The sequence below is a fragment of the Cololabis saira genome, chromosome 22 (genome assembly GCF_033807715.1).
Source record: "Cololabis saira isolate AMF1-May2022 chromosome 22, fColSai1.1, whole genome shotgun sequence".
Taxonomy (NCBI): domain Eukaryota; kingdom Metazoa; phylum Chordata; class Actinopteri; order Beloniformes; family Belonidae; genus Cololabis; species Cololabis saira.
In genome coordinates this window covers 20870449-20896698 of record NC_084608.1, presented here as the reverse complement: position 1 = coordinate 20896698, position 26250 = coordinate 20870449, and the positions used below count along the sequence as shown (strand labels likewise).

General features: G+C 38.9%; 3 protein-coding genes across 6 annotated transcripts in view; all 3 read left to right on the top strand.

Moving 5' to 3' along the window:
* The window catches only part of esyt2b (extended synaptotagmin-like protein 2b), a 39363-nt gene extending 32500 nt beyond the window's left edge, over nt 1-6863 (top strand). For all 4 annotated transcript variants that reach the window (XM_061713494.1, XM_061713493.1, XM_061713492.1 and 1 more), the window contains 8 exons: nt 50-136; nt 243-392; nt 1675-2027; nt 3115-3213; nt 3450-3581; nt 5374-5479; nt 5694-5743; nt 5822-6863. In XM_061713494.1, the coding sequence (XP_061569478.1) occupies nt 50-136; nt 243-392; nt 1675-2027; nt 3115-3213; nt 3450-3581; nt 5374-5479; nt 5694-5743; nt 5822-5891 (1047 nt within the window). In that variant the 3' untranslated portion in view covers nt 5892-6863. The remainder of the gene's footprint in view (nt 1-49; nt 137-242; nt 393-1674; nt 2028-3114; nt 3214-3449; nt 3582-5373; nt 5480-5693; nt 5744-5821) is intronic.
* A 1636-nt stretch (nt 6864-8499) lies between these two features.
* On the top strand, nt 8500-22604 carry ncapg2 (non-SMC condensin II complex, subunit G2). The gene is made up of 26 exons (XM_061713680.1): nt 8500-8893; nt 11659-11826; nt 12124-12238; nt 12733-12890; nt 13099-13233; nt 13352-13446; nt 13525-13681; nt 13775-13867; nt 13963-14088; nt 14236-14415; nt 14771-14923; nt 15198-15420; nt 15514-15635; nt 17623-17793; nt 17867-17937; nt 18056-18209; nt 18306-18479; nt 19070-19186; nt 19720-19866; nt 20954-21053; nt 21233-21426; nt 21548-21682; nt 21805-21908; nt 22012-22112; nt 22196-22295; nt 22404-22604. Exons 1-26 carry the CDS (start codon nt 8816-8818, stop codon nt 22453-22455), a joined length of 3423 nt encoding a protein of 1140 aa, XP_061569664.1. The 5' UTR covers nt 8500-8815; the 3' UTR covers nt 22456-22604.
* A 3114-nt stretch (nt 22605-25718) lies between these two features.
* ptprn2 (protein tyrosine phosphatase receptor type N2) overlaps nt 25719-26250 on the top strand; it is a 150367-nt gene continuing 149835 nt past the window's right edge. Inside the window, exon 1 of the mRNA XM_061713609.1 lies at nt 25719-25983. Within this exon, the coding sequence (XP_061569593.1) occupies nt 25899-25983 (85 nt within the window). The 5' untranslated portion in view covers nt 25719-25898. The remainder of the gene's footprint in view (nt 25984-26250) is intronic.

The following is a 26250-nucleotide window of genomic DNA, read 5'->3' as shown; positions in this document are numbered from 1 at the left end:
GTGCCTTTTAATGAATATCTAATGAAAGACCACCCGTCTACCCATAAAGATCCGCTACAAGACGAAGGAGCCTCTGTGGGAGGACTGTTTCTCATTTCTCGTTCACAATCCCAGGAGGCAGGAGCTGGAGGTGGAGGTAACGCCGCTCTTTAAGAGAGAGCTGTTAACGTCTGTTTGTTTGAAGATCACCGATAAAGATGATGGAAAGTAGGTGATTTGGTTTTCGTTTTTTCCTTTCACAGATAAAAGATGACAAGCAGAAATGCACACTGGGTAACTTGACGGTGCCTTTGAATACCCTGCTGTTGGAGGACGACATGACGTTGACTCAGTGCTTTCCCCTCAAGAACTCCGGGCCCAGCTCCACCATCAAACTAAAGATGGCCCTGCGGGTAAAAAGCACTGCGAGGCATCTTGCATGCATTATTGATCCATTTGAAGCAGAGCAGGTAGTTAAAAACCTGCTGATTTGTAAGAAACCGGTTTTTAATTTCATGATGCAGCCAAGCAGGATTATAGCGAAAACCTTACTTTACTTCAGTAGTTAATAATATAATGCATCCAGCATTCAATTCCAAGTCAACTCATCAAAAAAAATTGCACTTGTTTAAGTACAGAACACCATACAACACTGCTTCGAGAGTGATTGATAAAATTAAGGTCATCATTGGCGAGATGTTAAAGCTGAAATTGAGACCATGATTTCAGTTTGGTGTTTTTGTTCTAATTTTAAAACTTTGATTGTAGTTTTAGATGTAAGAAGTTTAAGCTCTCACAATTCTGGTTATTTTTATTTTCAGTAATTAGTTAGAAAGTAATTGTTTCTTGCCTGTTTAACCTTGATGTGGTATGTTCCTGAATGGGGGCAACCTGGCCCCCCCAAACCATGACAACCTTTGCTCCAGACACTCACCGACCATATGCCCTGTGCACATGAGCTGGAAATATGCATCCATGGTTGGTAATCTTTTCTCAGAGAGGAGGTGTGGGAGAATAGGTTCGCTATCCATGTTTTTATTGTTTTTTTTGTTTCTGTTCAAATATTAGCATGTGATGTCATCCAGAAATCCCTGCTGTTACGCTACAATTCAGTAACCGCTTTCTCGGGGAACAAGTGTAGCGAGATGTTTTTACTTTTCTGTCATCTCAACCAGTTGTAACTTCAATTTAAATCATTCCATCACACAATCCTAATGGAAATGGGGTTTTTTCAGTTGCTGGCTCAGATTGCCAGATAGTAAATTATATTGACCTTCAGATTGTTGAGACTAAGTGCGTTACCCTGTATTGAATCACTGTTGATTAAATAAAAAAGATGAATGCATCCAAGCCAAAATATTGACCCCCTCTGAAATAGCATTTCTTAATTGAAATGCAACCAATGTACCGACGTCCATAGCTGATGTTCTTAAGGGGAAATCACTTAGTGCAGAGACTATTTTATACAGACTTTATACAGACTTTATACAGACGGATTCGTGACATAAGCAACTTCAGAATACATTAGCGATACGTAAACAACAACAATATAATAGTAATAAAATGTTATTGAGGCTTTAAATTACGGGAAAGCCATCTATATCTATCTATCTATCCATCTATCTTCCTGATCCATTAAAGTAAAACTCTGTGGCTGTATTTTATGGTTGGTAACATCTTCCTGTCTCTCTGTAGATCTTGTCCCTGGAGAAGCAGGTATCCTCAGACCTGCCCTCATCAGTCCGGGTCAGGAAGTCAAGCGTTCCCACGCCAACCACAGCCCCATCAGTCAGACTTTCAGCATCAGACTCCCCACTCTGTCCACCCACCCCTCAGCATCCAACACGAGCCTCCACGTTCACCCTCCTGCACCAGGATGGGGAGCCGTACTCAGCCAGCCCTCTCCGCAGCGCCTCCAACTTGAGCATCTGCATCTCTGACTCCCAGAAACACCTGCCTCACAAGGAATCCACCTCCAGCCTGGCCTCGGATATCTCCCTACCAACGGCCACCCTGGAGCTTCAGCAGAGAGTTCGCCAGCTGCAGAAGTAAATGCCTGATACGATTTGCTGCTTTATTTAAAGGGGACCTATTATGAAAAAAACATTTTCTCTTGCTTTAACATATATAAAGTGGTCTCCCCTCAGCCTGCCAAATCAGAGAAGGAGGAAAGCAACCAAATTCTGCAGTGTCTGTACAGCCGCCCGGATGAGCCATCCAGTGTGATGTGACTTCTACGAGCCATTTAGATTCTGCTCACTTTCGTTACATAACCAAAATACAAACCACGCCCACAACTAAACACCGTGTCCTAACTGCATGCGAGCGTCCGACTATCACATCGCACTGCGTGACAACGGACGCTCTCTGTCCATCTCCGTCCAGCAGCTGCCACTTTATTGAGTTTTTGTAGTGAAATGAGGAGGTATCATAGAGATAACTTCTCATTTCAACTAACTAGATCAGCCGTTCCTCATCTGTGACTGTTTCCTACAGCGCTTTCAACCGGCTTTCAACGCGAGCGGCAGGAAGAAAATAGAAGCAGGGCATCCGACAAATGTTCAGCTCAAAACGGCGCGGCGCGCTGCGCAGCGCAGCTGCGCTTGCGTCCAGTTAGGACAATCCAATAGAAAATAAAGCAATGGAATTGATTTTGTCCCTGGCGCTCGCTCGCATCACATGCAGTTAGGACACGGTGTAACTCCGCCGGCCGGAGCTTCCGCCATTTTTTCGTAGCGGTGTATCGCGTCATTCAGGCAGCCAATCAGCACAGAGCCTCATTATCATAGTCTCCCCGCCCAATCAGAATCCCGCATAGATAATGAGGTTAGAGACTGGGATGATAAAGACATGGTTTAGAGGCTGAATTTCTAATTTATTTAGCAAAAACAATCAAAAGCTTGTTTTTAAGACATTCAAGGCCTGTTTAAAATAGATATTACATGCCATAATAGGTCCACTTTAAGTTCTGCAGCTGCATGCGTTCACATGTAATCTCAGGAGTTTATTTTTGCAAATATTGCAGCAGTCTGCATGACAGTTGATTCATCTATCCTAGATGTGTGTGTATGTGTGCTGTGTGAACTCATCTACAGCACCTGGCAGTGACACTATCTGACTTTGGTGTGTTTATAGTGGCTCGGCCCCGAGCCAGTACCCCCTGGGGGAGGTCCAGCTCACTGTGAGGCACAGCTCTCAGAGGAACAAGCTTATTGTGGTGGTGCATGCCTGTCGGTAAGATCCACCTCTGTTAATATACTGAGTCCCCTCCCACACACACACACACACACACACACACACACACACACACACACACACACACACACACTCTCCTTTTCCTGCTTTTTGTCACTCTTTGTAATTAACTGACTATTCAGACCACTTTACTTGCTGTCTACTTGTTTTAAGGCTGAGGAACTTCTATTAACCCAAGAACATGCATCTTACAGTCTTGTCCTGTGTGTCCACAGTAACTTGATAGCCTTTACCAAAGATGCTTCAGATCCCTTCGTACGCTTATATCTGCTGCCGGACAAGAGCCGGACGGGGAGGAGGAAGACTAATACGATGAAGAAGACTCTCAAACCTGTCTTTGATCAAACGTGGGTTTAGACACAAATGCCACCCTACACATCTAAAAGTTGCACCATTGTGATTTAAAATTGACTTTTTAACGGTTGTAAACAGATCTGATGTTTTGAATTGTAGTTTAGTTTAGCTGATAAGTTTCGTCATGACATTTATTTGCTGCATTTCTGCATTTTAAGAGACATTTAAACAATTTTTTTCTCGTCACTTTTCATGAACAGAATGCTCCTTGTACTTTACTGCAATTCAGACATGAATACCATAAGTTACATATGTTTTTAGGGCCCGAGCACTGACAGTGCAAAGGCCCTATTGTATCTGTACGAAATGTTTTAGTTTTTCTCGTTTTTCTGTTTTTTCTTCCGATGAAAGGAGGGCCTTTTTGCCCCCTAAACGTGCCCCAAAAGTCACCAAATTTAGCACGCAAGCCAGGCCTGGCGAAAAATTTGATATTTAATGGTTTGCATTAATGGGCGTGGCCTAATGGCTCAACAGCGCCCCCTAGAAAACTTTGTGCCTCAAGCCCCACAATACGGTTTGACCTACATGCACGAAAATCGGTACACACCTGTATCATGTCACAACTTAACGAAAAGTCTCTTAGCACCATGGCCGAAGCCGAACAGGAAGTCGGCCATTTTGAATTAATAGTTTCATTTTTGCGCAATTTATGCCATTTCTTCGGCCGTTAATGCGGCCTGAACCGTAACGTGCACCCAGGTGTGTTATACATCAAAATGTGCGTCTCGATTCTGCGATGATGGGCATTACTTTTCTCAAAAGCGTTACCGTGGCGACGATAGACGCCATAAAGCGCGCCCACCCTTCATCTGATTGGTAGATATTTGATAGTTCCTACTTTCTGCCATAACTTTTGATTGGTTTGATTTAGAGAGTCGTGGGTGGTGTCATCGGTCTTAGTTTTGAGTCCTTGACTTTTATTGGTGAGAATTGCACGCGCGAGGGCCCGTTCATCGCTGCTTGCAGCTTTAATTTTGTCTTTTTTCTGAAGAGCAGCATTGTTATTTCAGATTTAGCTCTAAAGGTTTCTGTTCATACTCGGATGCTTTTCCTCATGGATGAAGAAAACTTCATATCATCTCACACTGTATGGCTCATACACTGGCTTCTCCATTCTGTGTAGCTTTAACCAATAATAATATATAATGTCAATTCAATATAGGTGTTTTGAAAAGCAGCCTTTGTCAACAAGTTAAATGTTTAGAACCACTTGCATTATGTTGTATTTGCAGATCTCTGTACACATTTATAGACTAGTGAATCTAATACCGCATTCAGATAATAAATCTTTTTATTTATCAGCATCAAACTAATACTAGCCACCATTCACACTCCTTTTGTCCTAATGGATTATTTTAAGAACATCTAGCTTCTTCCATTGCTCCTGTCACCTGTGTCTTAAGTCCAAACTCTTTATCCAAGTTAGAGCTGCAGACTGTGAGCAGTTTGAATCAGGAAATGGAAAGGAAATGGAGCTGCACATATCAACAAATGTCCAGCTCTCTCGCCCACTGCTAGGGGTGCTAGATAGAATCCCTTTCCTTTGATGATAACCAATAGCGCCTGTGGGAGTCAGCAGCACTGACTGACGAACCCACTCGCGCAGAGCTCATCCTGTAGCAGCTGCAGAATGTCTCAGCTGTTGTTTCATATGAAACTCCCAGGTTTTGGACACATTTAGATTTAGTTCCTTCCTCAGTCTGACAGCTGTATGAGAAATACGAAAATATCAAATTAAACTGCATCACATCAGCTTGGCTTGGTTTTGTGTGTGTGTGTTTGTAGGTTTGAATTTAGTGTGTCGATGGTGGAGCTCCACAGGAGAACTCTGGACGTAGCTGTGAAGAACGGAGGGGGCATGCTGTCCAAACACAAAGGCCTTTTAGGAAAGGTAACTGGCTATTTTCAATTGAATTAAATTAGTTTTTTTTATTTCTGTGATGTAGACACCTTATATTAGAGGTGTTAAACTGCATAAAACACAACAATCAAAACTGAAATATTTTGTTGATCTGAAATGTCTTTTATTTATCATTTTGTTTTGTTTCTTGGCACTGTTTAAAACAGTTAATGTTAAAAACCAACATTTCTGTTCAAAATTGCAGGCGCTGGTAGATTTAAGTGGGGATGATATATCAAAAGGATACACACAATGGTAAATATTTCAGTGATTTCTGGAAGGCAAATGTATTGTTTTCAGTTCTTTAACATATACATTGATTTTGTGTTGCAGGTATTGCCTAACTGAAGATGGTTTCTTATCTCAAGGCAGAAAAAGCAGTCAAGATTCCCTCATCACATAGTGAAACCACTGGTCTGCTGTAAAATATTTCTCTTGTTATTCTGCGGGCACATCATATTGTTGTATTTATATGTTTTTCGTAGTTCGATTTAATAATTTCAGCATGGAAGGAGTTTTTAAAATGTTTCCTCTTGTTAGTTTAAGGTATCTGCCCATATTATAATGTGTTTGAAACACACTACCGGCCTTGTCTCTGTTCTCAGTGTTTTATGTAAATATTAAAAGATTGTTATAGCGATATGATTACAAGAATGCAGGGGTTTTCATGACAATATGTTTATTTAAAGGAATTTTCATTGAATTGATTGAAACTTTTATTTATTTATTACCAGTTTGGAAAAATGTGACTAATTCTATTTTTTTTTTTTGTTGTTGTTTGAGAAACTCATGCCAAAGGAACAAATGCAATCACAAAAGTAGGTTTAAGTAGCAGTACTTGGTTGTTGTTCTTTTTTGCCTTTTTTTTCATGCTTCAGTATTTGACTGCTGACTTCGTATTGTTCTTTATGCTTGATTGAAAACATTGAATGCACATGTAAAAATGATGAAACGTCTGCTCTGTGCATTTCTGCGGTTTGTGCAATATTTGTGGTTCTGAATATCATCTCAGATATGAAAGAATGGGCATTTTAGGGCTATGAACAAATGCTGTACATTACAAACACGAAAGGGTACTTGAATAAGGGTTTGAGTGTTTATATATAGACAAATGTAAGATGATCAAACAGAAAAATTATAAACTGATGATTTTATTTTATGAGCAAGCTGCAAGAATCTTCTAAGATTATGCATCTATGTCTATGTATTACGTTTTGCCATGCAATTAGAACTGTTTGTTAGAACTTCTAAATAAGTTTCTTATTATCTATCCTGTGCCTTAAAACCCACAATGTAATTTTTTTGCCTTGTTAATGTTATTATTTGAATGATATAATGCCTTGTGACTTTTGAATAAATGGTTTCTCTTGTGAAACAGATTCTTTTTATTTCCCTTCCTTTATTCTGATAACAATGAAATATTGTCTGAGAAGGACAAACAAATATGAAAAACAGCTTCTTCCCGTGGGCCATCAGGACCCTAAACTCTAACCTTGGAGACAATTAACCCCACCACCAACCTCAGCCCTATACTGCTGCCTGTAAATATACTCCCCTGTGGCAAATGCATCCTTGCTGCCCATAGATATATTTTTCATATTTATATCTTCTATTTTTATTCTCTACTTTATTTTAATTTAGTTTTATATTAAAATAATGCACCCTTAGATTGCCACTTGAAATTCGTTGTATATTTAACTGCAATGACTATAAAAGGCTTTGAACTTTGAACTTAAAGGGTTAGAGAATAAGACTTTTATTTATTCCACTTGTGGAAAGATTTCCGTGTTACACCAACAACTACAATAAAAAAAAAACCCAAAGAAATAGACATAAAGATACACATAATACATTTTTACGCAAATTTATATAAGAATATAAAAAGTATATAGGGTGAAAAATATAAATTATTTCATGACTATGGGAGTTATAAATGAGCAGACTTAAAATATACTGTATAAAGCAAATGATTTAATATGTACAAAAGTGTAAAAATATTGACCTTACAACCAGTACTCGAGTTGAGGGGGGATGAGGGGGGATGGCACCCCCCCCTGAAATAAAAACGGTCAAAATCATCCCCCCTGTAAAACTGCTACCCCCCCTTTCCATTCCTTATTTCATTTCATCAATGAATGTGGTTTTACTGCTATTTCAACATTTAGAGTCATCACCAGAAAAATAACACCAGAAAAATAACTTATTTGACAATTTTCACCTGTTTCAAGTAAATTTTCACTTGAAATAAGTAGGAAAAATCTGCCACTGGGACAAGATTTATCTTCTCATAAGAAGCAATAAAACCTTGTTCCACATGCAGATTTTTCTACTTATTTTAAGTGAAAATCTACTTAAAACAGGTGAAAATTGTTGTTTTTTCCAGTGATGAGTCTTGTTTTAAGTGTAATGAGATTTTTTTTTTACTAAAATGAGACATTTTAACTAGAAATAAGACAAATATTCTTGTTAATATTTTGAGTTTTTGCAGTGATCCATTTTACTTATCCTGTGAAGGACAGAGGCATATTGATAAGTTCAGAATTTTTATTTTTATTGTTGTGTTTTGATGTATTAGATGTAAGCCCAGTAGATATTTAAAGCTTACAGAAGGCTGCATTTAACTGCTGCTATGTCATTCCTGCAGTATTTCTGCAGGTGTTTTGGTCAGTGCTATTATTTGTAATATATTATATTATTTGTAATCAGCACAAATTATCTGTCCCCATATGATAAAATCCACCATCCCCCCTGATTTTTTTTTACAACTCAAGTACTGCTTACAACACAATTTATGTGTAGACGTTTTTCGTTTAATCAAGTGACACTTTCTACGGGCTAAATAAAATCCAATGCTCAGTTTGAAGACCTGTGGCTCTGATGTACCAGCTTGTCCATTCGTGTGATTTGTCGCCCTCAAGTGGCCACACGTGGAAACGGCACAACACTGTTGCGTGGGGACGTGAACGTGAGACGTCATGACGTAAGGATTCAGTGCAAATTTGCGCGGGTTAACCGCTGTTATGGTAGACTTTCATTTCATACTGTAGGCGCTGGTTTCCTAAAACCGACATTAAATTAGGGTAACGAACAATACGAAACGTTCATACGGCACGTATTCATGAAGTTAAGTCTTAATACCATCGCATACAGTGGACAGAGTGGGATTTACGCTCGGAAATTATACTTTTAATGCCATCGGTGAACGGCGAGAGTCATGTTTGTTTTGGTCTCCTTACAGGAATCTTTCTGCTCCGGTTGAGGATTTTTCCATCGCAGGATTACTAGAAATATTTGGGGTCGTTTCATAACGATCGGGGACGAGGAATCATGTCCAAGCGAGAGGCGTTTTTAGAAACCGCCTGTACGGAAAACGTGGAGGACTTCCTTAGCTTTATAAAGCTGCATGTGAGTAGATCTCCTTCATTTGAACCTGTGGTGAGAACAGCATGCAGGATGTGGGTCATTTACGTCGTCTGAGCTTAGGCTTGCCACCCGTCCCTTGAAATACGGAATTGTTCCGTAATGGGAATTAAAAGTTGCGTTCCGTATTGAACCAATAAAGATACACATATTATGCTCTTATTTATTGATGTCATAATATACAGGTGAAGGTCGGAAAATATGAATATATTGCAAAACTTCATTCGTAGTAAATTCAACTTAGGTGAAACAAATATATTATTTCCCTCTACATGCAAAGTGAGATATTTCAAGCCTTTATTTGTTATAATTTTGGTGATTATGGCTCACAGTTTATGAAAACCCCAAATAAAAAATAAATTAGAGAATATTTTATGAAATTAATAAACAACTCCATCATCAAAATGATAACAAATAAAGGTTTAACATATCTTGCTTTGCATGTAATAAGACTAGATAATATATTAGTTTCACCTTTTAAGTTGAATTATTGAAATAAATGAACTTTTACATCATATTCTAGTTGAATTATTGAAATAAATGAACCTTTACACCATATTCTAGTTGAATTATTGAAATAAATGAACTTTTACACCATATTTTAGTTGAATTATTGAAATAAATTAACTTTTACACCATATTCTTCACCTGTAGGCTATATTATACATCTGGGCTGATGTGGACATACATAGCATAGGAGGCTATTTCAGTTGCTATATGGTTGGCTGTCTGTACAGTCCTGCAGGTTCAATGCTATTAAAGCACTTTAAACTTTAAATCAAAGCATTTTATTTTTTCATATAAAATAAACACATTTTTATGCAGTTTAGAAGTTTTGGGGCTTTTTTTTGGCTCCTGCGCTGGTGAAATCAGGGCGTCCCTTATTTCTATTTCTGAAAGGTGGTAACCCTATCTGAGCTACAAAAGTCACAGTTAACAAGACCATAGAGTTTAAAATAAAGATTAAGGATTTAGGGAAAGTGAGGGGAATAAAAGCTGTTTGTAAGAAGAGGTTGTACTACAGATGATGAATACTGAAGAGACACAAAGTTAATGACATGCAAGTCATCACAAATAGGAGAGACCTCAGTCCTTCAGCAGGGTGGACTATAATTGTTTAATTAATGGTTGCTCAGGTTCACCTGAGCTGGTTAAACTATAAACTTCACCAAAAATTAAAGTTTAACACCCTAAAAAATTAAAACCTGGATTTATTTTTTAAAATATATTTTATTTTTGCACATGTAAAAAACAACACTTCAAGAGAAGTTTAAGAAAACAAAACAAAGAATGTCATCCTTTAGCACTTGATATCTTAATTTACATGTGCAAAAAAGGAGTAGGAAGAAGTGTAAACTTATTTAATCCTACCCCTATTCACTAATCATTTAACCAGTATTTATAAATACTCACACACTCTACTCACACTGATAAATAACAGTATTATTATTATTATTATTATTATTATTATTATTATTATTATTATTATTATTTTTATTATTATTTTTATTTTTATTTTTATTATTATATACTGTAATTATACTCACACACATACCTATACATATACACAGTTGAATATTTCTGTATATTTGTAAACACATGCCCATATAAATATACTTATTTACACTATACTGTCTCTATTAACTGCATCTGCTCTATATCTATGTATATATCTACTTACACACACACACACACACACACACACACACACACACACACACACACACACACACACACACACACACACACACACACACACACACACACATATATATACATAAACAAATCTACCCATTCACCCAATAGTGTTATCTGCAGGCCGCTAAACCCCTTCCTCTTTGTACCTCGTGAGAATCATGTTTTTATATTTGTTTTTTTTAACTGGTTAATGTTTGGACATTGTTTTAATTCTGATAATTGTTTAATTATTGGTTGCTCAGGTTCACCTGAGCTGGTTAAACTATAAACTTTACCAAACATTAAAGTTTAACACCCTAAAAAAATTAAAACCTGCAGTTTGAACCCCAACAGCTTAAATCTCTGCTTTCCATTCAACACAAGTGGGCTTCAGCTCTAAATTAAGCGCCCTGTAATATGTTTTTATTAGGTCTATATAGTATAATGGAGTAGTTTGAATTGAAGACAAGGGGTCTTAAACTATCGTCTGGAGTTCAGCCAGTGGGGCCCATGAAGAGGAAACATAATATATTTCAGATATATTGCAGGGTTTTGTTGTTGTTTTTTTCCCAGTTTCTTGTTTCAGTATTTGGGGTATTGTCATGTTTTTGAGATTTACTCAGATAAAAGATAGAAGACAGTCCATCCCAGAAGTAACAAATGAATGCACTAGTTTTTTAGCATAACTCCGAGACTAAATTAGAATCAGAATCAGAAAGAAGTTTATTACCAAGTAGTTTAACACACACAAGGAATTTGTTGTGGTAATTGGTGCAATACAAAAGAGCAAATAATATTAAAGGAAAAAGTTTGTTCTAAAGTGCTGGAGTAATGAGTGTGTAGGAAAGAAATTTTTTTTTTTTTTTTTTTTTTTGTTTAAGGACATAGCCCGGTTAAAGATACCACCACCAATTTCTATAAGTGATATCAGCAGCCTTCTGGAGTAACTACTTCGGTTGTTGTTGTGCTTCTGATGAGTTCAGGTTATTTGACTTGAGTTTTGTCTGCATTCAAATGAAGGAACTCTGCAGCTGTCAAATTATATTTGTGCTTCCATCTGTGTTGGTGAACAGAATGACAAAACCGAGCCTTTCGATGTGGAGGAGGTGGTGCAGGAGATGTCTACAAACCAGAGGAAGACACTCTGGACGAGACTGCACTCGTTCCTCGGGGACACCCTGCTGGAGTTTCCTCCGCAGCGCTGGGAAGAAAACATGCAGCAGGATTCTGCTGCAGATGTTGTGAGTTTACCACACCCAGCTGTTGCATGAGTTTCAGGGCAATATCCCAGTCTAGATTTTGTGTGCCTGTGTTTTCTTTTATTTTTAACAGGTTATAGATAAGGGCCCAGTTTCCCAGATCAGTTAAGTAGTTCTTAACAGCGAAAGACTTCTTTCACAGGCTCCTTAAGATGGTTTGAAAGAAGTCTTTCGCTGTTAAGAACTACTTAACTGATCTGGGAAACCGGGCCAAGGTGTGTGCAAAGCAATGTAATATTGACGACACTTTTAAAAGCATCTGCTCCACCTTTCTTTCAGAAACGAGCCGTGGCTGTTGTGGACGGAGTGACTTTAGTGACTTCACTGTCTGTAAAGGTTTTACAAGAGGGTGACTCCTGCAGCACACTTCTAAAACTTTGCCACAGTCTTCACGGTATATTGTCTTTCTTTCCCTTTTAAACATTTTAATGATAATGGTAACACATCATGAATAGAAGAAACGTATAAATATAAAGTTATTCCATGAACAAATGTGGCTCCTTTTTCCATGTTGATTAAATTTACTTCACCACAACACGAAAATGTGCAAGTTTCCGCATTTTTGTATTAACTCTCGTGCAGTAATGCAAGACGTAATACCAAATTAATCAAATGCACAGAAGTAAGTCTGTTCAGTAGTTCTTCCCGCACTTCGGCCTGGAGTAGAGACTCAGGACCCGAGGAAATGTACTGATCAGTTGTTCACGAGAAAATATGAATTAAAAGACAATGATTCATGCTGTTTTCTAGGAATAAATGTTTCCGCTCACTTCTTTATGACAACCTGAACTTCTGAAACTCCTTAACTGTATTACTAAAAGTAAAAGTACTTTCAATGAGATTAAGGTGAGCTTTTTTTAATGATTTCTGCTGGTGTCTTTCCCTCAGACGTTCTGGTGTCGCTGCCTGTGTCCGAGGCTTTGCTGCAGCTCCACATACATGCCCTGTTTGAGGCCTGGTGGAAGAAGGGGCTGCAGGACAGAGAAAAGTTTGGCCGCACTGCTTTCCTCGTCTCTTTGCAAAGGAGTTTCACCTTGAAGAAATCAGTGAGTTCCTCCTCTATTTAAAGTCTGCCAGTTTTTTAGTATTTTGTGCAAAAGCAGGGGGATGTTTCTCTACTTTGCGTAAAGCGATGGTGGAAGTTCAGAGGAGAATGAGTCGCAGCTGTCTTTTTGAAAACTGAAAACCTTTTTAGAAACACAGATTTGAGGACCTGACTGGATTTATCAGTACTTTCATCTTGGGTTTTTTCAGGCTGCTGAGATTCAGAGAGTGTGGAGTATGCATGACGTGCTCTTGAATCTGGATTACACATCAGAGGACAACAAGCAGATAATCGACTTGCTGCTTCAATTCTTTCATCATCCCACTTACATCAAAAATGATGATGTGAGTAGAGTGATATGTAGCTGCTGTGGTTGGTGTTTCTGTGATTCAGAGCTGGTTGTTGCCTGAGTTGTGGCTTTGTCCTTGAGCTGTCCGCCTGATGATGTGTGTATTGTGACAGGGAAAGCGATTCCTGGTGTTTCTTTTCAGCTGGAACGTTGATTTCATCTTGGTAATCCATGGCACCATCAAAAACCAGCTGGAGTTTTATAGCACGTAAGAGCTGTGCTTTATTCTCATTTACACCATTCATGTTTTGATTCATGTTAATTACTTTCCAATTGTTTTGTTCAGCACCATCACCACTCATATCGCGGAGATCTACTTCAGAGCATGGAAGAAGGCTTGTGGGGATTTTATGGAGAAGATTGAGAACTCGTGCATTCAGGATTTTATGCAATATGCTGTCTTCCTTCCCAAGGCATCACCCGTTCATGCCAAAGTTCGAGAGGTAGACTGTAACCACCAGAGGCCGCTCGAGATACTTTTCTCCTGAGTTTTAATGCTCATATGTTGACTCTGACCTCCTTGTCCTCGTGTGCAGATCATGCGCTATTTCCACACAAGAAAGGGCTGTCACAGTGTGGACAAGATGCTCTATAACCTCTACAAGCCAATACTCTGGAAAGCTCTGAATGTATGCATCTGTAGCTGCTGTATTCACACACTAGTAATGAAGTGTTTTCTTTGTTTTGTTTGCTTGTCTTAAGTCTTTCTGTCTGATTTCTTCAGGCTCCAAACTTTGAGGTGCGTGCAAATGCCACTTTGATTTTCGCTGAGGCGTTCCCAGTTCATGACCCGGACCAAGACGTCCAGAATATTGACAAGAGTATTCAAAAGCAGCTGGACACTGCAATGGTACGTAAAAATTGTCATTCCCTTTTAATTGGGAGGAAGGTGTGCATGAACTGTTTGGTTGATTGTGTTATCCATATGACAGTGAGTTTATAAATTGGTTCAAGTGGAGTTTTATAAAGAGTATTACAAAACTCTTGTGATCCACAGGACCTCCTGGACGACCCCCACCCTACCGTCCGCTCCACTGCCACCCTGGGCGTCTGTAAGCTCCTGACCAAGTGCTGGGAGGTGCTGCCTCCAACAATCATCATAGACTTCCTGAAGAAGCTGGTGACGGAGCTGGCGGCCGACAGCAGCTCCCCAGACGTCCGCTGCTCCGTGTTCAAGGTGCAAACCCCGGCCCCTCCCTGTTCCCCACGCGTGATGGCTCAGACATTTCAACACAGAAATGATAAATAGTAGTGTCATCTTGTTACTTTGTCAGAAAGAACATAACTTTGCTTTAATACGACACATAAACTTTCACTTAAACAAATAAATTGATATTTTCGGCAGTTAAAATAAGTATTTTTTGATGAGTTGTAAAATCTGCAAACAAGTTAACTGGCCTGGCAGCACTGAGTCTGGTTTAAATACTGAGCTACAATAACAAGGCAGTCTTTCCCTAATGTGGTGTCAGTGGTTCTCTGAACAGAATGCTTCATGATTTGTGGTTTTTGTGGTTTGGTCTTTCTCCCCCTAGTGTCTGACTATCGTCCTGGACAACCCTCTCAGCCATCCACTCCTGGAAAAGCTCCTACCCACTCTCAAGTACAGCGTCCATGACAACTCGTTGAAAGTCCGCACAGCTTTCCTTGACATGCTTATTAAAGTTAATGCAGCTCGTGCTGCCAAGGTACTGAATATGGAAGCTTTTTATCGATACAACATAAATCAATACATCTGATTCTGTCATGTTGCTATAGAGCATTGTTTTATACTTATGTGCCCCCCCCCCCCCCCCCCCCCCCCCAGTTTTAAATTATGTAAGTCAGAAAGAGTAACAGAAATCCTTCATTCCTGTAATTTACCCTAAACACCCTGTAACACAGTCATGTTACAAGATACATGGTGATGAAAGTGAATAAAGTGGATTCTGTTCTCCTCTTTTCTTTTCACACGATACCCAGTTCTGGGAGGTTTGCAGCGTAGAACACCTGCTGCCTCGCTTGGCCGTGGACTCCCATTCAGTCTCCAAGCGTATTGTGGAGCTGCTCTTCAAGACCTTCTTCCCGGTGAACCGGCCGGAGAAGGAGTGGTGCAGCCGCTGCATCAGCCTCATCCAGATGAACCCTGTTGCTGCCAGGAAGTTCTACCAGTACGCTCACAAACACACCATGCCCTCTAACATCAGTAAGTACCAGCTTATTCATTTAAATGTTGCATTGTGTCGTTTCCTTCCTTCTAGTAGGATGTAATGTAGTCATGTCATATTTTCTCTTTCAGTAAAACTGATGCTGGTTATTCGCCGCACCCTGAACAGCTCCATCCAGGTTGAGGGCGAGCTGTCGGAGCATAATGAGAGCAACAAGGAAAACGACACGTCAGCAGAGATGTTAGAGTTACAGGCCAGTGACATTTTTGTTATTCTAACCACCTATCTGCTTAAATTTGAAGGTATTCACATTTGAAATCAATAACTGGTTACAACTCTTTAAAAACAGAACCCTTCTCCTTTTTGAGGAGATAGTTTAACATTTACCGGTAACTCAAAAGCTGTTTCCTGGTCAGGTTTGAATGACTATGTTTAGGTAAATGGATAAAATAACATTTTCTCTTATTTTCATTACCAAAACTTCGTGATCTAACTGTATACATTTTGAAATTGTAAATACTGTACCACGTAATTTTAATATGTAGACAAACTTTAGGGCTACTTTATTAGATATACCTGTAAAATTACCTGTGTTTAAGGTATATGTTGCATCATGCTGTATATCTAGATCTAATAAAGAAGCCAGGAAGTGTAGTTTCAATGAAAATAAAACAAATATTTTGTATTTAGTTTATTAATGTAAACAGTTAAATACATAAAATGACAGTTTTCATTCAGATTTTCTGAAGCTGACAGTATTGTACAATTGTTTTTTGTTAAACAGTACGAAATGTAAATATAATTAATTTACAGTCATATGAAAGAGAGAAATAAAGAAAATAATCATATTTTAAATGCATCTTTTATAAATTTAGAATAAAAGATTTACGTGAGAGCGCTACAGTCTCAGTTGTAAGTACTTATAGTTCAATAATTTAACGGGGTCATCGGATGCCAGATTATATAAAGTTCATATGATTCTTTAGTGTCCTAATGAAAAGTCATTAAGATACTTTGATTAAAAATTCTCACTGATAGTGTTAAAAAAAAAAAGAAAAAAGGTTTCGGTAAATTTCCCTTTAAATGTTGATGAGCTCTGCTCACCCTGCCCCTCTCTGTGGAGCGTTTCGGCACAACACACGTGGAGTGTTGCCTTGACGACAGTTGAGGATTTAGTTTATGGAAAGTATAGCAGCGGGAGTCTCTGTAAACACATCTGTGCAACCATATCAATCTGACCTGGAGTCAGATCCGGAACAAGATGAGGCCACTGAGGAAATTCAGGAATTAAGGCTTGCACTGGACATTTCTGAATGGCTGGTTGATTTGATTTCACTTTGATCTATCTTTTCATGTACTGGCAGGGTAGCGTACTGAGCGAGATATTAACCCTCTGGAGTCCACGGACCCGCCAGCACGTCCAAAAACAGACACAACCTCGCTGAGTCTCTGTTTCAACTTGTCTTGAAAGTGCAGATTTCAAAGTATATGCCGGTATTTAAATAACTTTGATAGGTCAAATATAACCAGAGTTATGATAACTAATATACAGCAAATTTTTCTGCATATCGCCATCATTTTTGGTGCACGTTTGCTGCAGGAAGAAACTGTAAACATGCAAAAAAAAACAGAAGAAAAAGGATGCACCACTCCGTTTTTCAGTGGCTTGACACCATTTTGAAAGGAATCTCAGAACAGCCTGATTTCAGAAGGGAGATCTTCATGTAGTAAATTAACAAAAACACTGGTGAATTTAATCATTATAGGATGGACGTGTAAACATGTCCAACACACCATTATGTAAAAAAAAAAAACAAAAAAAAACAAGTGAGTTTTGCATCCAATGACCCCCTTTTTTTTAAAAAAGGAAAAAAAATGTTGTTGAAGTAAACTTTGCAGTCAAAATAAATCAATATATACTCCTTTCTTCCTTTGCTCTCTGATATAATCAGTAATGGGCTCAAGTCAAGTTGATTAATGTACAGTATGAGCCTGCTGTGTACCCAATCTTGGTTTTTCAAAGAAAAAAAAAACACAAAAGATTAAAAACTAAGATAAGATGATTTTCTCCTGACCATTTTAGGAATTTGTTTTCTTATGCAGACCCTGAACAAGTTGGGTCTGAACCTCTGTATCTTAAACCCAGCAAGATACGAAGTGAAATTATACTGATCTGTGGTCAGATTTAGTATTCTGAGCGTGGGTTTATGGAGGTCTAAAATATTTGTATTCCCCTGCAGTCCGCACCTGTTACGCTGGGACAAGATGTTGCTGTTGTGTCCGGTTTGCTGGAGGTCGTGGTCATCCTGTGGAGAAGTGTCGAGAAAACGCTGAAGCAAAAACAAGAGCTCTACACGTACACCACTGCCAAGTTTGGAAAAGTTATGTCCAAATATTTCCAGGCATTTGAGGTACATCAGCTACATTTGAATTTTTTAACTATTTTTTTTGAGGAAGTATTAAAAGCACTCTGCATGTTGTCAGGATGAGCGATCCACTGCTCCCCTCATACAACTGGCCTCATTCATGCCTTCAGCTGCAGTTCCAACATTCAGGTGAGCAGCAATGTGTCCGTATGTTCCCGTCCAATATCCAAGTTTGTGTTTCAGCTTTCTCTTTTTATTGACATCTTCTCATCTAACCTGCATTCCTTGTCTTGTTTTGTCACTGAAGCTGTGGGGTCCTGTCCAAACTGAGGAGGTTGGACTCAGGCGCTCCTGCAACACAATACAGCCAGCTGTTGGACTGCATGTGTAGCTGGGGTCAGGCTGGTGACATCCTTGAACTAATCACCGACTGGCTCACGGAGTGCCTTCCCAAGCAAAAGGTCCGAGAATACAGCAGCCTCGATTTTGACGTACTTAGAAAATAATCAGATATTCTATTCATGCACTCTCTAAAAATGTATTCTTGTCAAATTCAGGACAAGGCAGCTGCCCGTAGAAAAGTGCGCATCCAGGAGACGGTGGAGGCCAAACCGGACCTCGCGCTGGTGTACCTGGAGCACCTTTTAAGCCACACTGCGACACGAGAGAAAGTCCTGGCTCTCGGTCAGAGCCCTCTGAAGCAGCTCCATACAGTTCTAGGCAACTGGAAGGTATGAGAATGGGCCTTTTCCTTTCTCTTGGGTCTCTGTTTCTGTTAGAAACTTCAGGTCTATTATTTTAAATGCAGTGGCAGGAGAAAGTATGCAAACCCCTTGACATGAACTGGTTTTCTGCATTGATGTGTTAATAAATACATCTTCATTTAAGGCCCAATAATAGAAAAACACCGTTGTTAAGCTGGCAACACAAACATTTATCATTTGTTGTAGCCTATTGAATATTAAAGGTTCACAGTGCAGGTAGAAAACCTTAATGAAGCCAGACATTAATTACATTAACAAGCCTATTTGGAGCCAGGAGTTTGCACATATGAAGTCATGAGTTGCTTTGCTGAACCAGAACTGCTATATGAGGGACTTAAATGTAATCTAATTTCCTTTAAATACATCTCATTTCCCCTTTGGCGTTAATAAAGTATTATTGAATTTAATTTAAATAACAATCATGTCACATAGCAAGTTAATGCATGAAACTGATTTACTCACGTACCTTTTCTTCCCTCTATACATTTCTCTTACCACGTGCAGCTAATCTGTGTTTTGAAATGGTTCCTCCCATAAGAAATGTTTCCTCTTTGCAGTCAGTGTTGTTCAATCACCTCAGCTCCACTGCACACGTCCCTGAATGTCCCGGTGTGGAGACGGCACTGAAAGCCTTCATGTTCCACGGTCGACTCGGTGCACATCTGCAACACGATGTAAGTTCCTATATTTAGTCTGCACCGCATTGTGATCTTAGTTGACATGCGACAATTGCATTTTCTGTGTGTGTGTTAAGTCAATGGTTGGTTTTAGAGTTTTCTCCATGAAATATGTATATGTACTTTCTGAGAAAATGAAAAATCTTTTGTGTTTTGATACCAATCAGCTCAAGAAAAACTGGAGAAAATTAAACACATTCTCAAGTTGAAGAGATATGTGGCTTCTTTTTTACTCTTCCCTTTGTAGCAATTAAAACAACACATGAAGCGATTCTGCATGGGTTTTTCAGTCAGTGTTTTTTAACTCTTGCAAAGATAGTTGAGAGAATAATAGATAAAAGAACCAAACATTATTCTTCTCTCCTTTCCTGTCCGACACTTACTTGGTTTATTTTTCACCAATTTCTCCACATGACTGATCTGTGAGCCAGTTTTCTTCCTGGCAGGGAGCCTGTTCCTTCTGTCCTCAGCTTCAAGAAAAATGAACGCAAAATTAAACAAATGTTTCTCTTTTTTTTTCTATTTCCCAGTTGACAGAAGGCCGAGACTACCTGCTGTCTTTGGAGCATGTGGCAGCCTGGGTGGCCGACAGGGTGCTGCCATTTCTGAGGAAACGCACCGGTGATGATGGCGACGGCTCAGAAAAGTCGCAGCAATTGGCCGCACAGATAACAGAGGTGGAGTCTTCTGCTTATTGAACCTTGCCAGACTTTTAGTGCAACCGGATCAATGCTCACAGTAGTTTCTCTCGCTTCTTCACACAAAATCCAAAATAGTCACATTAAAGAAATGTCTGTTGTCTGTCATTGTTAGGACTTTCAAATCTTTATGATTTTATACTATTTCCTTTTTTTTTATGGATAATAGGAATGGATGGTACATTACAGGACTGTCTCAGAAAATTAGAATATTGTGATAAAGTTCTTTATTTTCTGTAATACAATTTAAAAAAAAAAAAAAAAAAAAATAATGTCATACATTCTGGATTCATTACAAATCAACTGAAATATTGCAAGCCTTTTATTATTTTAATATTGCTGATTATGGTTTACAGTTTAAGATTAAGATTCCCAGAATATTCTAATTTTTTGAGATAGGATAAGCCAGGATGTAAGCCATGATCAGCAATATTAAAATAATAAAAGGCTTGCAATATTTCAGTTGATTTGTAAGGAATCCAGAATGTATGACATTTTTGTTTTTGTAATTGCATTACAGAAAATCACAATATTCTAATTTTCTGAGACAGTCCTGTATGTTAGAGATCACTTCCGTAGTTTGTAGAGTCAAATCAAGCAGCATGATTTCGCAGCAGGCAGATTCAATCTCTCTGTTCAAAATTTGGCACCTTAGACTTGTATCGCTCTCACTTTCACTCCAACACGTAGCCCGTGAAAAGCGCGTAGATAAACCGCACAATGAGGCCGTTATTTTGAATTTGAAGGTTTTGTGGAGCTTTTTTTTTTTTTTTTTTCCGAGCTGAAAGTCTGTTTGGAAAATTAACATTCCACGCTGAACGTTTTGCTCCAGTTCAAACACTGTACATGCCTCCTGCTCAAACTGTCCTGCCGGGATGTGCTCCTTCCTCTCCTGTCCTGTTCAGTCTGTAACCAGTCCAGACCTTGAAAGTAGCAGTTCATGTGACTGAAGACTCCACCATAGGAATGTGGTTTGCCTTGGATGGTGTATCGTCTGTATTTGCTGTTAATTTTACAATGTAAAAAAGTTTTTCTTCATCATGGCAGTGATGCTTTTCCTTTACAGAGCTTCCTGGAAGTATGTCGTGATGTTTTGCTTGTGGGTTTGGGCGATAAGGAGTTCACTACTCAAATCCTCCATCTGTGCTCGCTCATCCTCCTCTCAGGTGAGGGTTCGAAACATCTATTTTTGTGCTTTTAATAAGGAGGGAGTGCAGTGTGAATGTCAAAATACATCAAGGAGCTAGTTGGTTTTGCCTGGCATTGTTTCCTTGCGTCATTCTGTTTGAAATAAATAAAAGTAAACACATTGGGGGGGGTGGGGCGGTTTCTTGTGTATTTTTAGAGGCAGGCTACGTGTGTATCCATGCAGTGCTGCCAATTTTAAAGGAAGTGGCAAACTCTTGGGTTCGTGAAGAAAACAGCCAGGATCAAGAGGATGAAACCTCTGTCGTTTTGGGCGTGGTGGCCAACATTTTCCAGAAGATTATAGAAGTCTTGGCACGCCGCCTTCGGAAGGAACCGGAGGAAGGAAGAATGGTATGTTTAAATTTTGTTTATTAATGTAATGCACTTCTTATTCTACCCTTTGGCTGTAATAATAGCAAATTATCAGGTTTATTGTTCTGTTTGTGTTAAGAGTCTGTCTTTCTTGTCTTAGCTGTGTCAATCAGCCGTTTCTGGTCTGACAGACTTCCTCCAAGTGGCCCACGCGTTGGACCGAGCTCCTCTCAGCGGGGTCTTTGCTACCGTCTTTGCCGTCATCGTTGTAGAGAACAGGCATTTGCTGGAGAAGGTGTGAGCTGGCAGAAAGTGACTATGCTGGATCTGCACAGATACAGCACACCCAAGCAGTATGATCAGTCACTTCACCTAAAATATTCATGTCTCTTATCAGCTGTGTTTTGTTTTTTAAAGATTACTAACCCTGAGGAGGTGGTCACCCCACAGTCAGAGCAGGACATGCCTCCCTTGTCCAGTGTCCTCCTGTCTGTGATCCTCAAGTCATCGCCTATTAGCAGGTCCAAACTTGAAACCCTTTTTCATAGCTTTTACCAAATTCCTGCAATTACCAAACTATGAAAGAGCAACAAGCACAATGTATCTGCTGCCTGCTTCTTTCAGGGCGTTTTTGACGGAGGTGAACTCATCTTTAGACTCAGACGCCATCAGCAGTCTCACTGAACTGGCTGTCGTCCTGAACGTCTTAGCCGTTATCAGACACGGTGAGATTTCAAAACTAGAATATCCAATTCAATATTCTGATGTTCTGTTAACAAAAAAATGCATTTCATTTGTTGTCAATCAGCGAGAGTGTCCAAAGTCGGCTTGAAAAGTGCAGCTGTGTCTGTCCAGCAGCAGCTTCACAAACATGCGCTCTCGTCTGTAGACGGCAGTGACGTGCAAAGGTGAGCTAGAGGGACAAAATGTTATTGCTTATATGAGATGCAAAAAAATGTGTTATTTTTTATTGACTTATTTTAAGCGTATAACCCCACTTTTACTTTCTCCCACAGGGCTATTTATGATTCTTCAGTGATGACTTTGAATGAGATACTGGATTCATAAGTTTTTCCTTAAACTTAAAAAAAAAGAAAGATTGTTTGTGATGTATTTTCTGTTACAATGTAATTTCTGCTTCACGTTTGTGCTGAGTGAAGCAGATGAGCTTAAATTAAATGACACACTCAATATATCAGCTACCCTGATTGGGTTTTTTTTTTTAAAATACAATCTATAGTTTGAATTAAAACCTAAAGCAGATTGCCTGACTGAATTATTCCAGTCTGGCTCCACTTCTGTTTATTAATTTCTGGATGGACACATCACTCAAGTCTCGTCTCTCAGGCTTTCTGCATTTATGATGTTAACAAATACTGATGGAGCTCTCCAGATGGCAGAATTATCGCTTCTTAGATGAAGTGTCATTCTTTTTTAAAGCTTTCATTCTTCACAGCTCTCATTTACATGTTGTAAACATTTTCATATAAATCTATATATTTTCTTGTAAATGTTGGTTACTTTATATACCTGTTGGTGTGCCAGCTTGAACTCTGTCCTTTGCTACTTATCAGAATAAACAAACTGTATCAGTCAACTTCAACTAGATATTTGTTTTTTTGCATCTTTAATGTCTTACAAAGTCATAGCAGTGCAAACAAATAGTACCTCATCCTCTGATCTCACAATTCAAATATGGTGACATGAATCCACAGGTTTGGATTTCAGGAAAAAGCCAAAGCCAAGATAGTTTTTAGAAGCAGCTGGACAATTGATCATTTTGAAGAAACAGCTGAGATGAGACAGCCTTGGGTCTTTTATCAGATGGTGAGCCGTGTAAACTTTTGTGAGGAACCAAAATGACGTGAAACAGAGCAGAACAGACTGAAAATGGAATAAGATTTATGGCAATTAAAGTTATCACCAGGGGCAATAGAGCTACGTCAAAGTAAATAACTGTTTCAAGCCTCTGATAAACTCAAACATGTTTTTCCCCTAAAGTGATAGAGTGGATATAAAATCCCTACAAACAAACAGGAATATTTAACTTTATGTTTACATAAGTGTATGAAAAGGACTGCTCATACAGGCATCTCTGTGATCAATGAGATCTTGCTACAAGCCAGGACACGTAGACTTGACTGCTTCTAACACTTGTCTCTTCTTTGTCATAAATATAGAACTGGATCCAAATGTTATTAAATATTTGATTATGTAAACGACTCATTTAAAATTAATTAACATTATTTTATTATAACCTCGTAAAATAAACCAGCCTGTCATAAATCAGCACCTGTTGGCTGTCTGATCACTCCACTCCACATCATAACTACCGACATTAACATTTCTAGTAATAAAGGAACTGAATGCAGAATGAGTCAGTCTCCCAGTGAATTACAGACTAAAATACCACATTTGAGTTTTATTTGTTGGGCTAGATTTTGCTTGATGTAAAAGGCAGCAATTAAATATCTTTCTACGTATTTCCTGCGATAAAGCAAAACAAATATTTAGGGGTATTCTGATTTTAGTGAATTTGTCAGCTTTTGATTCTTCATGTTTCTGCTTTATGAAGCAACACTTTTGAAAGAAATCACTAATAATGAATTACTTTAGTTTTGAAATACTGTATTTGACCCGGTCTTTGTACGTTTTGACCGTATAGAAACGTAATTCTTGCCATTGTAAGAATGAGATGTGTACCTGCGGTAGCCTACTCTACTGCCCTTACTTTTCTTATCATTTTATTTCATTGTATATGTTATTTACTGTTTAATTGTGTCTTGCCACTTTTAATGTTGATGTAAAGCACTTTGAATGACCTTGTGTTGAATTGTGCTATGCAAATAAACTTGCCTTGCCTAAGCAGGAGTGGTTGTGTAAAATGTGGGGTGTTGGGTTTTGGTTTCTTGCTGTGATTTCTTTGTTCCACCTCAGTAATGGGAACTAATGTGCAGGAAAATAAGTTCTCACCACACTGAAAAAAAATAAATCTAAGCGCATGTAAATATAACATATTTAAATCTGCAATATTAACAATTAAAAATGAAGTTTGTTGCTTTACATGAATACATCTAGTTTTGAACTGAATCTGCATTTGTTCAAAAAACAAGACATTGTGCATTTTTTCCTTAACAAGCAGTGTTTCTGTAATCCCAGGCAATCTTTTTATTTACACACAAACAGCAATGATGTTGTATTTACTTTTCCTTTAACAATTTTAATCTATTGGGCAGATTGACCAACGTTAAGATGAAACATGCTTTATTTGTTGAAGTAGAACACCACAGTAAAAAATATCTTGCTTGATCTACTTTAAAAAAAATTAACGCAACTTTTTCGCATGAGATTTTCTATGTAGATCAAGAAAGACTAGTCTAACTACTTGCAAATGAATTTTGTACATACTAAAAATTAAGTAAAGTCAACTTAATTTTGGTAAATAAAGTGAACTTAACACAATTAAGTTGACTGTACTTGCAAAATGTATTATTTACATACAAAAAATTAAGTAGTTTATACAAAGACTAGTCTTTTTGATCTACATCAGTGGTTCTCAAGTGGAGGTACGTGAGATTTTAAAATATACATATATTTAAAAAGTAGCATCCATGCAAAAATCCTTTAAAAATAAATATTTCATAAATAATTGAGGAGTCTAAATTCATCAAATTATTTTTATCTTCAGGAGTAGGCTTATTATCCTAAAACCACAGAGTATCCCCCACACCAGGATGGTTCCACCAACCTGTCAAATGCCACCTGGCTTCACCTGTCAATCACTTGGACCAACGATGGAGTCGTGGTTGAAGCATAGCAGCAATATTTTTATGTTTAATAAATCAGTTACTGATGGCACAGTGCTCTGTTTTAGGTCTTTTTTTTTACAACCAAAAGTGCTTTGCTGGTTAGGAGGTACTTGGCTGAAAAAATATTTCACAGGGGATACATCACTGAAAAAAGGTTGAGGACCACTGATCTACATAATAATCTCTTGCAAAAAGTTGACTTATTTTTTTTGTATCAGTGCACGATATATCAATCATCCATCAAGTTCCTTTGCTTTGTCACTGTTTTAGCCTTGTTCTGATTCCCGATACTGTCTCTTTTACCAGCCATCCCCGGTTGCTGCTGCTCGCATCATCCTGCTCCCCGTGTGTGTGTTTGACGTCAGTGGCTTAAGGCTGATTTATGGTTCCGCGTCACACCAACGCAGAGCCTATGGCGTAGGGTAAACGTCGCCGCGTACCCTACGCCGTACCCTACGGCGTCGTTTTAACGCGGAACCATAATTCAGGCTTGAGGAGGGGCTCCTGGAGCTGGTCGCTGTTTGTGGTGCTGAAACAACGCCTGTATTGTGTTACTTGGCGGATTCGGTGCCCGTCTGCCCCCCCTAATCCACCAAAATGCCATTTTAATATCCTCCTCCGATCAGCCGAGCCCTCAGTCTGACATCAAACATGCTGTTTTAGCGAAGGTGTGCGATGGATTAGTGTTTAGGCAGGAGCGGTATGGATTCACCGTGGTGTCCCATCGTCCTCGCTGCAATAGCTGTCAGCCTCTGCTCCTCACCTGTCCTCGCAGACAGAACATTTGGTAAGCAGCCACCAATCACTTTGTCTGAATTAATGTTATTTCTTGTTTGCAAATTGCGTTTTTCCCTGTCCGTGCTTTTTAAGTGCCGTGCAGACTCTCTCCGTGGTGCTAGATCCCTCCAGGCTGTCTCTCTTCGGCTGGATCACAGATTTTTTTTTATCTGCGATGGTGTAACGCGGAACCATAAATCAGCCTTTAGTCTCTGCAAAAGTTCAGAAAAATCCCCGATGAAACCGATGTGTTTGCAAACGCGAAAATCCATCTGCT